At 37.0% G+C, this 16,679-nt stretch overlaps 1 protein-coding gene across 1 annotated transcript; it reads right to left on the reverse strand.

Moving 5' to 3' along the window:
• Window positions 1-4,814: 4,814 nt before the first annotated feature.
• Window positions 4,815-15,048, reverse strand: LOC115451588 (xanthine dehydrogenase/oxidase). The gene is made up of 17 exons (XM_037437634.1): window positions 14,715-15,048; window positions 14,127-14,284; window positions 13,467-13,627; window positions 13,025-13,395; window positions 12,300-12,520; window positions 11,714-11,816; window positions 11,358-11,497; window positions 10,874-11,161; window positions 10,280-10,441; window positions 9,760-9,888; window positions 8,930-9,414; window positions 7,592-7,775; window positions 7,007-7,202; window positions 5,746-6,515; window positions 5,430-5,622; window positions 5,115-5,228; window positions 4,815-5,008 (listed from the first exon to the last, which is right to left on the reverse strand). Exons 1-17 carry the CDS (start codon window positions 14,770-14,772, stop codon window positions 4,941-4,943), a joined length of 3,801 nt encoding a protein of 1,266 aa, XP_037293531.1. The 5' UTR covers window positions 14,773-15,048; the 3' UTR covers window positions 4,815-4,940.
• Window positions 15,049-16,679: the final 1,631 nt, after the last annotated feature.

The following is a 16,679-nucleotide window of genomic DNA, read 5'->3' on the forward strand; positions in this document are numbered from 1 at the left end:
GCCTAGACAGCCTCTCGCATAGTAGAGACCTACTATTACGTGGACCAAGTATAGGGAATGCAACATGCGTTTTTATATTGTGATGGAAACCTGGCTGTGCTATAATCAGGAAAACACATAAATAGAGTATAAAGATGAAATAACAAAAGAAAAGTATGTTGGTTGCGCACTTTAATAATAATAATAATATCAGCCCTGTATTATATACTTGCCCACTGCTGAGCACGGGCCTCCTCTACTGAGAGGGATTGGGCCTTAGTCCACCACGCTGGCCTAGTGCGGATTGGTAGACTTCACACACCTTCGAAATTCCTATAGAGAACCTTTCAGATGTGCAGGTTTCCTCACGATGTTTTCCTTCACCGTTAAACCGAACGATAAATTCACAAAGAATACACACATGATTTTTTAGAAAAGTCAGAGGTGTGTGCGCACTTTGCCAGAAATTTATATATATTTATTTGGATTGGTCACAGCTGTAAATAACAAACAAATATATGATGAAATGAATAAAAGTTAAGCCAAAAACGAGCCACGGCCAATAGAGAAAGAGAAAAATAGATGCTGCAGTGGAGACGGCGGTTTTTTGTTTTTTTGAGTAACCGCAGTCAGCACAAGGGGAAACCTGCAAATAGGATACTGGAATCTCCCGGCTTAGCCATTGCAGTACCCTAGAGAGAAAGTTGAGTCGGGACATCTGGGGAAGGTACTGTGGGAGAGATATCCTCTTCGGATGGGCGGAGGGGAGACGGCCAGGAAATGTTCGCGAGCCCTCATAGGCCTCAATGTGAATTTGGCAACCATGAGGTGTACACACTTAACTGTGTGCCTAGGGTCGCGACAAATGTCCATCCGTACATGGGCGTGCATTCACCATGGAGGCCGACCACTCCAGAATTCCCTCGGGGGAGAAGAGGGCAGTTGAATAGATTTAGTGGGAGATGCTTCCATGCACGACGGACCGACAACTTGAAAAAGGCGGGAGGTAGCGGATAGATGCTGGATTCTCAAGACTGGGATGGTTGGTACTAACTTAAAAAGACCTATATTTGGCAGTAGACAGCGAAAAGTTGATTGAACTGACAACTGCAGCGCCTGAGTGAATTCGTAGTTTAAAGTTATAAGTGGCGTTGCAATTGTTTATGGGTAGGCGTGATTTTTATCATCAAGACCATCATGCGAAACTGCATGGTTATTACGCGTATATTCATTACATAAATATTTTTACAAATTCTCTTGGATTTAGATTCAAATACTATAAAAGGAAGTCTTATAGGATCACTTTGTTGTCCGTTTGTTTTCCTGTCTATCAAGGCTATTATTCTTAGGAACGCGTAAAGATATGAAGTTGAGATTTATATCAAATACTTGGCTCTACGGCAGATAAATCAAAGTTGTTAGTTAATGCGATGAAAAGATACTACCGTTTATGTTGCTTATTTTACGATTTTCCAAAGTCTCAAAACCGTATAATGTACTTACTTACCGTTGACTTAGAATCATAAAATGTGGCAATGAGCAATGACCTACATAACGTATAAAGGAAAAATCTGAAAAACAATGAAAAATAAATCTTCTATCACAGTCATTATTTGCAGTTGGTGCTATAACCGTGTCTTGGGATCGAACGGCACAGTTATGTTAGTCATGTTTGAACCTATTATATACTTAGATACCTACAAATTTGTACGGAACCATCGTTGCGCGAGGCCAACTCGCACTTTACACAATTAATTTAGTTATATGCTTTCTGCAAATAGGTAATGGGTATTTACCAAAGAGTTCTAAAATAAAGCAGACATTGGGAAGAGTGCCATTAAACAATTTTGCGCTCATGCGACGTTTACTAAATCTACTGTGAAATAACAATACATCTATGTAAAATATTTAATATTTTTTTCCATATCGTGATTTGCATGTCTTTAAAATAAGCATATATTTTGGATTACCTATATTATGTGTTGAAATATTACGATTTTGGTATAGTCGCGAGATAAATATATTTTTATAGCGCTCAGGTAGGGGGGCCAATGTGGTATCTTTTGTAAAAATGCCACATCATCGCCTAGGGTCCATAGTCGCCATACTAAAGGCATACTCTCTACCCCACAAAGTCTGTCCTTAAAATTGGAAGGGAAAGAATAAACCGGGAGGAAGGTAATGTTCGTCTGTTTACCGAGGCTTAACTTATGGTAAATGTTCTTCCACGAGTATGCATTCGGTTTAGACAACGAATGCACAGAATTCGCTCCAAACAGCTCCTTTATTTGTATTATAGTGGTGAAAGTAACATTGTTCAGTTTTCACCTTTGAACTATTTATCACTTGGAACCGTTGCTCTTACAGTGCGTTCGGTTAATTTCGGACGGTTTTTCAGTGTGTTGCGAGGAGTCTCGAAAATATTTTTTTTCTCATAAAATATTTAAGCGATAACAACGTTTTATACATGAAACTGGTTATTATTAATGCTACTTTACGTGATAATTTAATCATCTTCCAATTCTCTCTGTGTAAGCTTAAAAATAGATGATAATATCAGTATAGAAATTTAAAACCGTTAGAAAAGATCGGACCTTCGCGGGGTAAGTTCGGACTCCGTTCTAATAACGCTTCTAATGCTAGTATGATAAGGTCCACAAAATCACACAGAAGTCTCAAAAATGTTAAGAAGAGCGAAATCCATCTTTTTTTTTCAGTGCACATAGCGCACCCGTTCTTGGTCGTAGCATCAAGTGTAGTATATAGGGTGGGGCAAAAAGAGACAACGTAGCCGCCTACATAGCTTAAACTAAAAGACAACCATAGATTCGTGGTATTTTTTCGTTATACGATCTTACCCTGTATCCGATCTTACCCGAACGCACCTTATCACACATTACCTGATGAAATTGGTATCAGTTATTTAAACAATGGTATATAATACGATGGTAAAAATATAGCGTCTGCAATAAGTAAATAATATTTATATTATGTCTACACAATACTGCATATACGGAAAACATCGTGAGGAAAACGCATACCTGAGAAGTTCTCTATAAGAATTTTGAAGGTTTATGAAGTCTGCTAATCCGCACTGTAAGGTGTCTGATATTTATATTATTTTTAAAGCATGTATTTATGGCCAATACTACTATTTTTTACATACTTGAGAAATTCACTATAAGAATTTCGAGGGTGTGTGAAGTCTACCAATCCACACTAAGCCAGCGTGGTGGACTTATGCCCAATCCCTCTCGGTAATAGTGGAGGCCCTGTAATGGGACAGTATATAATACAGGGCTGATATCATCATCATATCATCAATACTGCATTTCACTGTAAATTGCATTATGTTAAAACCATATAAAATTATGTATTCATGAAATTATTAAATACAAAAGATGTATGGACTGGCATGACCAGATCATATGGGAGACCAACTAATGAAACAGGTAGGAATATTTAGTTTCTTTGTTATTTACAGCCTTTAATTGGCTTGTTTATTATCTCAACAATGTATCTCAATCAACCTCTAGGGCAGTTTGGATAGACGACGCGTACTTCCAGTGGATTTTGAAAAAGAAAACAGTTGTCTCAACACGGAAAAAACAACTTTTACTGTGTCAACCGGTGTATTGGGTTTCAACAATAATTAAAATATTAATAGTAGTTTCATGAATAATAACAGACATTTACACAGCCTGAATATGTTTTGTCTACTTGGTGTAAGTATTTTTATCTTATCGAAGGTTATAATAAAATACCTAATTTAGGGAAATACTTGCGTTTATGTATCTATGTAATGTTATTAAAATGGTCCACGAATTGGTCCCGCTCGCCATCGAATGGCAAGGAGGCCTTGGACTTATAACTGACTGGGGTCTCCCGGTGTACATATATACCGATATTTAAATTCTAAATAATTTCACCGCTCCAACCCCAGTCTTTAGATATAACTAGGATGGTGGATATTTTTAAGATGGCTGGCATAAAAAAAAATCATGGTGTTGACGTGGACACCAAGGGTAGATATTTTTGAATTTCGTAAAAAATAGTCGGTAGATCACTATTACGCAGTGTAACAAATTTACTAGGTTTTTTCGTATTAAATTTATTTAATTTAAATAGGTTTTCTAGAAGACTTAATCGCGTTTAGCAGTATATAGTAAAGTGGCGAAAGGTGTAACTTTCCAAACGGAGCCCGACACAACATATAGATACTTATATGCATAAATCTGTCTGGTCTGCAAGTCGCTCTAATGATGATAAGATTCTACAGAAATTCTACATAACGAGAAGCTGTCAGGAATCGATCCTTCGCTACTGGAATACAGGTCTAGATATTATAATTTATGAGTTACAATGGCACACATACAAAGGCTGGGTGTTTAGTAACTTAAATACATGTACATTTAATTTTTTATTAATATATTTAATTATTGATACACTACGAGAAACAATAAAAGCTATTATGCCAAGGATATTGTTCCCACGGTAATTTTAGTGAACTTTGCTATTGTCTTGTATTTGAAGGAGGACTCCCACGGTGCGTAATATCGAGGACCATAGTCTTGGTAACATAGCACTTAACGAACCGAGGGGCCATGGTATCCAAACGTTATATTAGTTATTGCAAATTTATCTTTTTTTAAACCTTTATATTGTCTCTCTTCTACTATCTATGTGCGGCTTTAACTGCTTACGCCCGACAATTTAAAATGAAGAGAAATGGAAACTGGGAAAGGAGAGGAGAAGAGAGGCTAGGGAATATTGAGTTTCCAGTGATTATAGAGAGTATGAAATTAATAAATATAATTAAATTAAAAGTGGAAGAATTTCGACCCGTAGCGATAGTCTTTATTCGTAAACTCAACCCAGCTAATAAATCAAATATTTTTTTAGACTTGAAATTAATTATATTAAGTATATTCCCAATACCACATGATGGTTGTTAATTATATTTAAAATTTGAAATCTTCTTGTTTGTTCGCCATCGCGAGACCAATTTTTTCCACGGTGTAGGGCCCATCTGAAAAATGAATATAGTTAAAAAAAAATCGCTTGCATATATCTTATCGATTCATCTGAAAAATAGTATTAATGAAGTATTAAAAATATATCAAATGGATACTCACTGACAGGGAACCATTCGGTTGCAGGAATTCCAGAGTTAACCCTCGCAGATGTGATGGCTTCTCTGATGGCAAAGGGGATCACACCAGCCATACACAGCGGTGGTTCACCAGTCACTGGAATTAAATATTAGTCACGCATTATATTATCATTTTTTTACTAATTCAGGGTAGATTATTAATTCATAGTGACATACTATGGGTTTGCGAATTTCAGACGACAAGCTAGGGGCCACAGAAAAGTGGATCGTAGTCTACGAAACGCGTTCTCCAATTATCTTATAGAGATCAAAAAAATATAGGTTAAAATAATCATACCTTTAGCTCCGAAAAGTTCTTTAAAGCTGTAGGAATTTTCTCTGAAATAAACTCTAAAATCTTGTGGAATATCAGTTCCTAGCGGAACGTAGTAATTCCACGGGCGGTTGGTTAGCATTTCGCCTGTAGTTTTGTCTCGTATTATCTCTTCACAAGTCCAGTATCCTTGTGCTATAAGAAATCCACCTTCAATCTAAAAACAGTTATGTCATTTTGAAAATCCACAATACATTTTTTTTACTCAATCTGCTCTAGAAACTTATGACAAATGACCTTGACTATATATTTTTAAATGATCAGAAATAAAAGTACTTACTTGTCCAATATCAATAAAGGGGCTTGTACTTAACCCAACATCTTCCTCCAAATCGACTCTGATAACCTCAAACTCTCCGGTCAGGACATCTACTTCTACTTCAGCCACCACCACTCCATATATATCATAAGCAAATTTTTTTATATCGGGAATGCCTAAAAATCCTGTAGTTTGTAAGTTTACATTATTTTCATGAGCCGTCTTTATCAATTCTTCCCACGTCGGATTTGTCAGCTTCTGCCGTATAGGCTCTAGTCTTTTTAATAACTCTTCGCAGCATTGTGTCACTCCTATATTAACGTTTTGTGATCCCAAACTAGCGCCAGTGGCGTAAACGTTTGGGCCTATTGTAGTATTGTTCTCTTTCACTTGTATTTTATCCATCGGAATATTAAGTAGGTAAGCACATATTTGAATTGCTTTTGTATTCAAACCCTGCCCCACTTCGATACCACCATGTGTGAGAGAAATTGATCCATCGCCGTGATAGACTGACATGTTTACTGCTGTATTACCGACAGGTATCGGTGACCATCTTATGGTAGAGAATCGCAAACCCCGTTTAAGCCACCGATTTTCGGAATTGAATTTGTCCACCGCCTTACGTCTTTCGTCGTAGTTCGAGTTCTTTCTGACGTGTTCAATCATTTCCTTGATCTCCGCGTATTTGTCTGCGATATTAACTAGCCTTACGTCTAGAGGATCCAAACCAAGTTCACATGCGATTTGTTCCATGATTAATTCTGCATTATAAGTAGCCTCTAGGTTACCTAAAAAATCGATAATATGAATGTATGAAAAATAATAATAACGTAGAAAAAAAGTAATAAAACGCGTTGTTTTTTACATGGCGGCGAACAGCAAACTATATATTTTATAAAAACCAATCAATGAAAAAAAGAAACATACATTCATTCTGAATGATGACCAGTGAACCAAAATTGAATGAATTATGCACTTCGATTCGATTACTACTTAACATTGTTTTCAACAGATGGCATTACATGTTTCATTTGATGTTACAAAAATCAATTTCAACAATAAGTTCAGGCGGCAATTAGTTACATATTATCTTACGCTTTTATGGATATTATGTTATTCATCTTTTAAACTTTTGATTAGGAAATTATAATGGGTACTTTAAATCACAGGTTCATCTAACTCTAAATTGAAAAATAAGTCAGATTGCAAAACAAAATAATTTAGTTATTTATAACATTATTTACTGTAGATAAATTTCATTAACTCATATCGCACTCACCAGGGCTCCTAAACCAAGAGTTCTTGTGTGTATCAGTAGTAACATTAAAAGATCTAAAGTTCCATGTAGACTTGTCGTAGCAGTTGTTATAGGCACCCGATACAAGTTCGATGATGAGCTCATTAATCAAATAGCCATTATCATCGTACAAATCATAATTCATGTACTGGATCTTTCCACTATCGTCAACCCCGACCTAAAAATATATAGTAAGTAATAAAATATCATCGGCTTTGCGACTATTGCTGAATGCTAAATATGGGACAGATACAGTTTTATTTCATCGATCAGGTCAACATATACTTATTTAAATAGCATAATAGTTATTGCACATATTTCTACTTGAAAGGGCCTGTAAGCTGTTTAGTAATGGCCCTATGTATAATATTGTGCCATCTTTCTATTGACGTCAGTGAATATGACATTTGTTATATCTTTCTTTACCTATCCTCTCGCTTTCAAGTGCGCGGTTATCTCCTGCTATATACTTGCTTATAATATAGGAACAAACTGCAAATGTAATATAGTGAATAAACTTTAAAAACCTCATATTGTTTTAAATTTTTAAGAAATTATTATGCAAACCTCATATTCTGTTTGACAAGGGAATCTTTTCCCCGCCGCTTTAGTTGTAACTTGCATAGGCATTATCAATCGACACGGCCTGTTCAATAAAAATGCAGCGAGACTGCACGCAACTGCACTCTGGATGGTTCGAGTTATCTTCTGACCATAGGATCCTCCTAGACGTCGTAGGTGCACATCGACTCTGAAATAGATTTGGATGAATTTTAAGAATTATAACAGACTTTTACGTTTGCGGAATTCGACTCAACTAATCCGATTAGAGATTATGCCGAGACGAATGTCCGCAGGTTCAAATCCCAAGGGCACACACCTCTGACTTTTCTAAAATCATGTGTGTATTCTTTGTGAATTTATCGTTCGCTTTAACGGTGAAGGAAAACATCGTGAGGAAACCTGCACATCTGAGAAGTTCCTCTGTAGGAATTTCGATGGTGTGTGAAGTCTACCAATCCGCACTAGGCCAGCGTGGTGGACTAAGGCCTAATCCCTCTCAGTAGTAGAGGAGGCCCGTGCTCAGCAGTGGGCAAGTATATAATACAGGGCTGATATTACTATAATCCGATTAGGCAATAATCATTAAGCCTCAGTTAGTTGGCTAATTCTGCCGCCAAGAAGCTATGTGTAAGTGCTATTACGTTTGGTGGATAGCGAACACCGTACACAAGGTCACAACCCGCTATACTGACCCCACTTCACTTACCACCAGGTGCAGTGAGATCACATTGCCATGCCCGTATGAAAATACTTAGAAGTAAAGTGTTAGAAGTAAATTTGCGTTCGTATAGTTTTATAGTATTGCATTAATTAGTAGTTCAAACTTTTGTCTGTTTTCCTATAGTAAAGCTCTTTACATATAATAATTTAGCAAACTTATTTTTTCATCATAAACCTACATTGCACTGGTGTGCTAAATTATGTTCTAAAATCATATAATCAGACAAATTTGAAGATTCTAGAACACTTAGGGGTAGTCTTTTGTTCTACAATTTTTTTATTACTAGTTGTGGCCGCAGCTTTGGCCGCGTGAAAAGTAGCTTACGCTATAAAAGTCCCTAAAACATTGTAGTCGTTCACAGCACACCCATACAAGACAAGATGTATTAATTAAAAATCTGATTTTAATAATTCCATTATTTTCCATCATAGTAAGGAAAATAATTACCGGGAAAAAGCTTATTTGTTAATACAAGGTCATGGTCTATCAGTATGCCAAATTTTTATCGAATGCCGTTTAGCTGTTTCTATATTCATTTATAACAAATATCAAAAAAGAATATCAAACTTTCGCATTTATAAAATTAGTTACATTATAATAAATTTAAAATAAATATTTACTTGTTTTGTTGTATGTTGAGTGCCCGGGATATCATCAACTGCGTTGCATCCAACCATTGCGCTGTTGCGTGGACCTTGAGTCCTTCCTCTGAGGGCTGAGCGAGGCAACTCATATTTTCCATTGGAAAATGGTACTGGGTGAATATTGAGGTACCACTTTTAATTACCTTTACAACGTTATCACCTTTACTTGTCGCAGCAGCCGAGAAGTGCAATGTAACCCTCGAGGAATCTTTTCTGGCTTCTTCAATAGTTAGTACTGGTGTTTTAACATTTTTGTACGTAACTTCAACCAGCCCTGCAGCTGCGCTGGCTGCTCCGTATGATTCAGCTACTACGATTCCTAGTGGTTGACCATGGTACTTAACTGTTCCATCGCAAAATACTTCTTCATTACTATGACCGAAATTATCGTCCGCTGGTGTAAAGGAATTTAGACCTGGTATATGTTTCGCTGAATAGAACGCTATTACTCCTTCATATGCCTGGAATTATATTATATTCACAATGGTGGCATTCGAAGCATTTGTATCTAACTAAATAACGATTACTGCATACATTAAAAAGTAGCGTAGCAATGTTTCAGACATAATATTTACAGCATCATAGAGAAATTATAATTGCAATTTTTTCCTGATAAACCAATCGTCATTCTCATCAAGCGCAGGATGTCTACTGCTGAACATGAGCCTTCCAAAGATTTCCAGATCGACCTATATTTAAATTAGTAACGCTATAACTTTATTTAGTTCTCTGGAATTAGAAATGTTCATGATAATCAGCCAAAGTTTCATATAAATTTTTAGTTGAGTATGAGAAATTATTTTTACCAATGCCTTGCTCGCATCAATGGACACGATTTCTCCAGTAGGCACATCAGTGAGAACGAAGAAAGCTGACATCTCATTGGGCAGGCGCGGCAGATCTTCCGTATATACTGCTTCTCCAGCACATTGCAACTGTAGATTATTTGGAAATTAATAAATAATTAAATAATAATCATTTCTTATCTATCCGCGTATGTTATACATTGAAATGAAACTATGTTTTATATTATAATTTTCTCCCGACGTTTCGAAGACTTTGCAGCCTTCGTGGTCACGGAGTGGACTGAGATGTTGGTTGTCTGTCTATTGCATAATTGTAAAATGGAAATAGGTATTCTAACTTTGACTTTTCGCACTTTTCGATAAAATTCGGAACAATAGTTTTATTTCAATAATTAAATAATTTCAACTTTCGTGACAGAGTATGCCGAGCCGTTAATAATCTTCTTGTTCTCTTATAATTAAGAGTGATTGAAGCAATTACTTAGTTACTTCTGCAATTAAAGTCTTAAAGAATACATACCAAGGCCTCGACTTTGTTTACTGGTTGGTTAAGAGGCCAAAGAGAGGCATCTGTCTTGAAAACTTGAGTGGTTGATGACACAGGCCTTGTGCTGTGGACTTTTATGGCTCCAGACCGATATTGTTGCTGAATCTTGTCTTCAGGACAAATTGTTAACAAACCCTGGAGACATTTATATTATTTAATAGAACGAATAATAAAATTAACTTAGGTGTAATATAAAAAATGATTTGAATAATTCATCCGAAAAAATCTTTCATATTTCATACTTATTCTATCCAATAGTAAAACAGTTGATTATTCAGGGATGAAGACCAATGTTAAAACGAGAAATAATATCAAGAAAATTAACCACTTTTTAATTAAGTTGTAGGAATCACATACTATCATGCTGTAGATTATTGTTAGATATTTTTATAATTTATATGCCGATGTCGTCCACGCTAATACCATTTTATAATATAAATTTGAAAACAATAGAGCCATGAATACTGGTAAACAATACGGGAAAGAGAAACTATCGTTCACATAAAGATTCTTTAGGGAAGAGTTTTGTGTATCAAAATAAATTGTTTTATAACAGTCTGAATTTACCTTATAATATAAAGCCAAAGTCAACTTTCTCCTGAACTCCACCGAAGCGCTCAGTGGATCGCTAGTGATGACCAGCTCATTATCCAGGACTTTCAGCGCGTTCTGCAGCGTGTCGTTTGTGAACAGGTGCTTCCCTACCAGGAAGTTCTCAGTGTTCCTCGCTCTAATGAACTGGTTCGACAGACCTCCGTATACGATCCTGCATCTCGTCACTATGTAGTCGTCAGTTAACTGGTACAAAAACCCTGCATTGACAATAGCATGGGTGCCCTGCGCACGCGGCATAATCTAAAATAAATTAAAAAATAATTAACGATACGATTAAATTTATAATAATGAAGGTACTAAAGTGACTCTCATGTTATATTATTTTTATAAAAGCACCTAGATGCGGACCGTCTTCTATATAAATTGATAGCTTTTGCTTGCGGCTCCGCACGCCTCAAAAGTTTTTTAAGGGATAAATGTAACTGTTTCATTTTACCTTAAAAGTCGCGATCTTGTACTCATTACTCAACGGTGGCAGTAAAGCATTTACAATTATTTTTCCCGTCATGTCTATATCGAGGAACTCTTGCATTGTTACTGTGTCCACTTTTCGTGAACCATCGTCTGATCGGGAATCTAAAATAAATTAAAAAGGTAACCTTTAAAGTACGTAGGTTTAAATAAAATAATCAATTGAGAATTCAAAACGAAGCAGACACCCTCAATCTAAGAAATAAGATATGAGACAAAGTCTTGTAAAGTGCAAAAATTCAGTCTACAACATACTTTATACCAGAACATAATGTTTGCACACTACTACTTAGCGGCTAGTTATAATAAAAATATACCCACATATAGTAAGCTGAGCTCCAATGCACTCCAATAGAAGAAATAAGTCTGAAGGAAAATCTCTATGTTGATATTTAATCATGAGGTTACCAGCTAATGTTGCCAACTGTAAAAGTTAACAATGTACGCATTACATATCGACGGGTGCAAAGCAAATAACGTCATCCGTAAATTCATGATTTTCCGTTTATTATAGTATAAACTTAGACTTATATAAGTTTACTGACAAACATGTGTTCTCCTGTAGACTAGCCATTTTGGAGATAATTCTTTTTACTTTTCACGCGTTAATATTTTTACTTTCATTGTTGTTTACTCATCTGCCTGACAGTAAGTACCGTGAATGCTCTTAATCGGTAGCAACACAACCAAGTCCATTACGTTACTAAATACAATGTTTATGCACATGCCCCTTCGTCTGCAACTCCGAAGCGCAGTAAATTGGAAACTGTTTAATTTTAGATACAAAAATGCGCGCTGAAAAAACACAGTGCGCGTAACAAAAACACATCACGTTGTCAGCGCATCCGAAATAGTCAATTTGCTTGTGCTCTTGGTAAATCTAAACAGTCATTGAATATGTACTTACGTTTCTTACAGAGATATGAGCTACTTTCTGTACGTGTTCCCGTAGTGTATGTAGATACCAGAAATCGCCTTCTTTAGATATCTCTTCGAACACGTCCAAGAGATTAGTTAGCGTGGTTCCTGCTCCGGTGATCAGGTTTTGGTCAATCTCACAGTTCTTCAGTTCCTCAATACCAGTTACATCTATTAGCACTCTGGGATATTGTTGTATTGGGTATGGTACTGGAATCATAGCATTCTAAAGGCGGGTCTTATCGAATATTGTAGACAGACATTATTATGTTTTACCATACAGCTGCATGGTTATATACGGTTGTGATAGCGTACTTGAACTTTTTTTTTATTGCTTTGAATGACGAGACGAGCACGCCGTTCGACTGATGGTAAGCGATACAACCGGCCATAAACAGTAGAAACATCATCTAACACCTTGAATTACAAAGTATTGTTTGGTATTCCACTGCGCTCGCCATCCTGAGACGTGAGATGTTATATCTCATTATGTCCAGTAGTTGCACTGGCTACAATGTCCTTCAAACCGGAACATAACAGCGACTTCACACTGCTGCTTAGCCGCATAAATAGACCCAGGCGGACTCTCACATATGAGAAACCTACCACCTGTATTTGAACTGTAGAATCAATGATTTCTTGGAATTATATAAATAATAGCATTAAATTGTAAAAGCATCTTTCACCTTTGATTTACTTTAGTAGACAACATACCTCTGGCAGAGTTCCCCGCCACGAACATATATGAATCATCGCCTTCTACATCCAATATATCAAAAACATCATCAATTTCAGAAACTTTATACCAAGTTCTGTTGTCTTGTAAGGTTATTTTCACAATCGTCTTCTCTAATGCGTCTTTGGAAAGGAGACACCAATCATCGGAACATTTTTTATTACATGCAACACCACTTTGTTGGCCTCCATACAACTTTTTAATGTTTGGGAGGTCATTTTGTGGACTATCAGAGGCAAATTTTTTTAATGCCTTAAATATTGGTCGATAGCCGGTGCATCTGCAGACGTTGCTTGCAAAAGACTGTTCTATTTCCCGCATTGTAGGTAGAGTTTTTCTTTGAAGGAGGCTGTGGAGAATATATTTTAAATTTTTGTTTTTAAAATTTTGATATCTCAAAAATGGTTTATGTTACAGTACCTGTACATAGACATGATCCATCCAGGTGTACAATGTCCACACTGTGTGGCATTGTTTTCAGCCAAAGTTTCTTGGAGGACATGATATCCCGTCTTTCTATTTCCCAGACCTTCGATAGTTGTGATCTCCCAGTCTTGGCAAGATGTAACAGAGACAAGACACTGAAAAAGTTTATAATATTATTTTAAAATTATCCTAACTCCGTCCCCTTATTTAGTGTCGCAGATTCAAGCCAGAAAGGCTAAAATCAAAGATATAACGAAGAAAAGCAAAGATTCTTTATTGTTGACTTGAAATTGAATACTATTTGTGCATATAGAACAAAGTAACTTGGGCAGTCCAAGCAAAACCTTGACTATTGATATCCGTTATATTATCATTATACTATTTTATACATTGAATAGTGAAAGTGGAATGAGTGAAGCATGAGTTATAAGAAGGACATTTGTATCTTATGAGACCAAGGTACCGGGCTACTCGTTTTTTAAAATATTCCGTCCGAAGGCAAACGAGCTAACAGCCCATCTGATGGTAAGTGGTTACCGTCACCCATAGACGTTAGCAATGCCAGCGGCACTTCGTTTGTTAATAGACAGCTGAGGAAACACCAGAGGAAGTTAATTTCAGAGTGAACATACGTGTTTGTTTCCATTTACTTACAGAATTCACAGCTTGTCCAGGCTCGCCAGGGCCTTTCGATGCTGAGACAATACAAGCGCCGCAGCCCGCTTCACGGCACATGTACTTAGTACCAGACAGGTTCAAAGTTTTTCTAATGTAATCTATTAATTTTGTTTGCGAACTGATTTCACATCCCACTGCAGAAACATATTGTCAGATGAGGATAAATTATATTTTTTACAGCAGAAATGATAAATAGCTTTCAAAAATTAAACAAAGATATTATGTTAAACTTTTTTTTAAGACAAAGCTGTGTAAATACTGAATATGAAAAAAATATATTTGATTAAAAGTAAGTCTGACAAGAAATGGTCACCCTTCGCCAATCGACCCAAAATGCCGCCCTGTTTGCAATCTAATATATACAGACTGATCCCGGAACGCGAACCATGTGGGCCAAAAGAACGAGTTTTACACTTTGTGAACGGTGGCCATTATCTGAGCGGATAAAAATATCCTACCAACAGTGCTTTGTAATTCGAAATCCTGGATGCTCTTGTTACTATTTATAGGCTAAGGTTTAACATCAGGCGCTCGACGCGATAAAATAGAAATTGGAATAATTACCTTCGCATTCAATGCCGTTTACTTTGAACTTCACTGTATCTTTAGTAGTGGTCGTCATGTTCTTCTTGATTTGTAGTAAATTAAATTTGATATTTAAAAAATCTAGATGATAAAATCTTATAAATATATGAAACTTGTTCAATTTAAAAAGGAGACTTTTATTTTAATAATATATTACGCAGTTATTTTTTTATGTATGACATCATACATCTATCTCCCAACACGCAGTAATAACGACTGCAAAACTACCTTGCATATTAATTTATATACATAACGATATTTTTAACTTTACATGACAAAAGAGTCTGGAACTATCAAGATACCATCTGTACGTCTGTCTATTAAATACATTTAACACGTCTTTAAATTCGCTCAAATATATAACCTTAGTAGGAAGCGTGGGGTAACATCGAATCACAGGGAAATGCCGTTGTTTCACAGCCTGAAGTGCTATTTTTCATATTATTATCATTATCATCAGGCGCAGGATGTCCACTGCTTAACAAGGGGCCTCTCCCTAAGATTTCCATGTCGACCTATTGGAAGCGGCCTGCATCCAGCGACCTCTTAAGACTTTTTTTAGGTCATTGTTCCTCGTCGGACGTCAGTTCCACAAGCTCTGTGCCCTGCCCACTGCCACTTTAGCTTGCTAATTCAATGGCTGTGTCGGCAACTTACGTTATGTTACATTTTAATGCACCAAAATGTTTTGCTCCTGTAATACAGGTTTTTGTAAATTTTAATACAATTATTGAGCAATATAGAATATTATTAACCATCGCGCCATAAGGTACCACAGTTATACATAATATGTAAGGTCAAAACAATCAGCGATGAATATGAAAGTCTTTAATGCTCGCAACTCCGCACGTGTGATATAAATCGTTTTTGGGATCAACAATACACTAAAAATCTCGAGGGTAATTTAGCATATTATTTGTGAAAGAATTTAAACAGTATGTAAGGTTAGTCGAGGGGCCTATTTAAGGAGGGTATTCGATTTTGGTGTCAAATATGTATAAATATATGACCTTATATTTACGGTAATTTTAGTACCTTCTCATCCTAGGTATTTTTATTCCGAAGTTAGGTTTGAAGTATGGAATATAAACGGTTCATATTTAAAGGTCATATTCATACGTAATGATGTTTGATAAGATAGGTTCAACAAGTAGCCAAAGCCTAGCATACGCAGAAATTTGGAGCCTAGAAAGATGAAATAACAAAATAAAAGTATGTTGGTTGCGCACTTTGCTAGAAATGTATATATATTTATTTGGATTGCCCACAGTTGTAAATAACAAACAAATATAATATGATGAAATGAATAAAAGTCAAGCCAATAACGAGCCACGGCCAATAGAGAAAGAGAAAAATAGATGCTGCAGTGGAGACGGCGGTTTTTTTGTTTTTTTGAGTAACGGGCCCCGCAGTCAGCGCAGGGGGGAACCTTTATTTTTTTTTCTTTTTTTTTTTTTTTGGTTTCGCGGAGAATGTCCCTTATTACTACCGCCCAGCCTTCGTGCGGGGCGACTAAGCGGTTATGCTGGGGTAACGGCCCGGCGTTGAGCCGCCCGGATTTGATGACGACCTTCGGGCGATCGCCGGGCCGAGTCCCTAACCCGAGTACAACTAATCTGTGCACGGCCTACCAGCTAAAACTCCGCGGTGGCCCTCTTCGGCGCATTTGGGACGGCTGCAGGCTTCCTCTGACGGAAGTGTCTAAGTCTTCGTCCGCAGCCGCCCCTGCGCGGTGCCGCCTTGCGGCCCGTCTCCTGTTGGGGCTCAGAAGCCCCCACGCACTGAAAGACGCCCTCGGCGTCTACAGCAGCATGAGGCCAACTACACACTGCCGTCCATCCCGGGGTCAACCGAAAAATGTGCAAGGATGCACAAAAATGCACTAGGGCGGACAGCCCCCTACTGCCCGCCGACGACTCCCTTCGTGGCCCCTATTAGTCGCCT

This window comes from Manduca sexta, chromosome 11, assembly GCF_014839805.1.
Source record: "Manduca sexta isolate Smith_Timp_Sample1 chromosome 11, JHU_Msex_v1.0, whole genome shotgun sequence".
In the NCBI taxonomy this organism is placed as follows: domain Eukaryota; kingdom Metazoa; phylum Arthropoda; class Insecta; order Lepidoptera; family Sphingidae; genus Manduca; species Manduca sexta.

Bases quoted from the DNA above. Each gene is read 5' to 3' on its own strand.
- LOC115451588 (XM_037437634.1), bottom strand. From the start codon at position 14,772: ATGACGACCACTACTAAAGATACAGTGAAGTTCAAAGTAAACGGCATT. The intron at 11,817-12,299 runs GTAAGTACATAT...TAACTTTTACAG, and splicing joins CTCATATCTCTGTAAGAAAC to TTGGCAACATTAGCTGGTAA. The intron at 5,623-5,745 runs GTAAGTACTTTT...AACTGTTTTTAG, and splicing joins CCTTTATTGATATTGGACAA to ATTGAAGGTGGATTTCTTAT.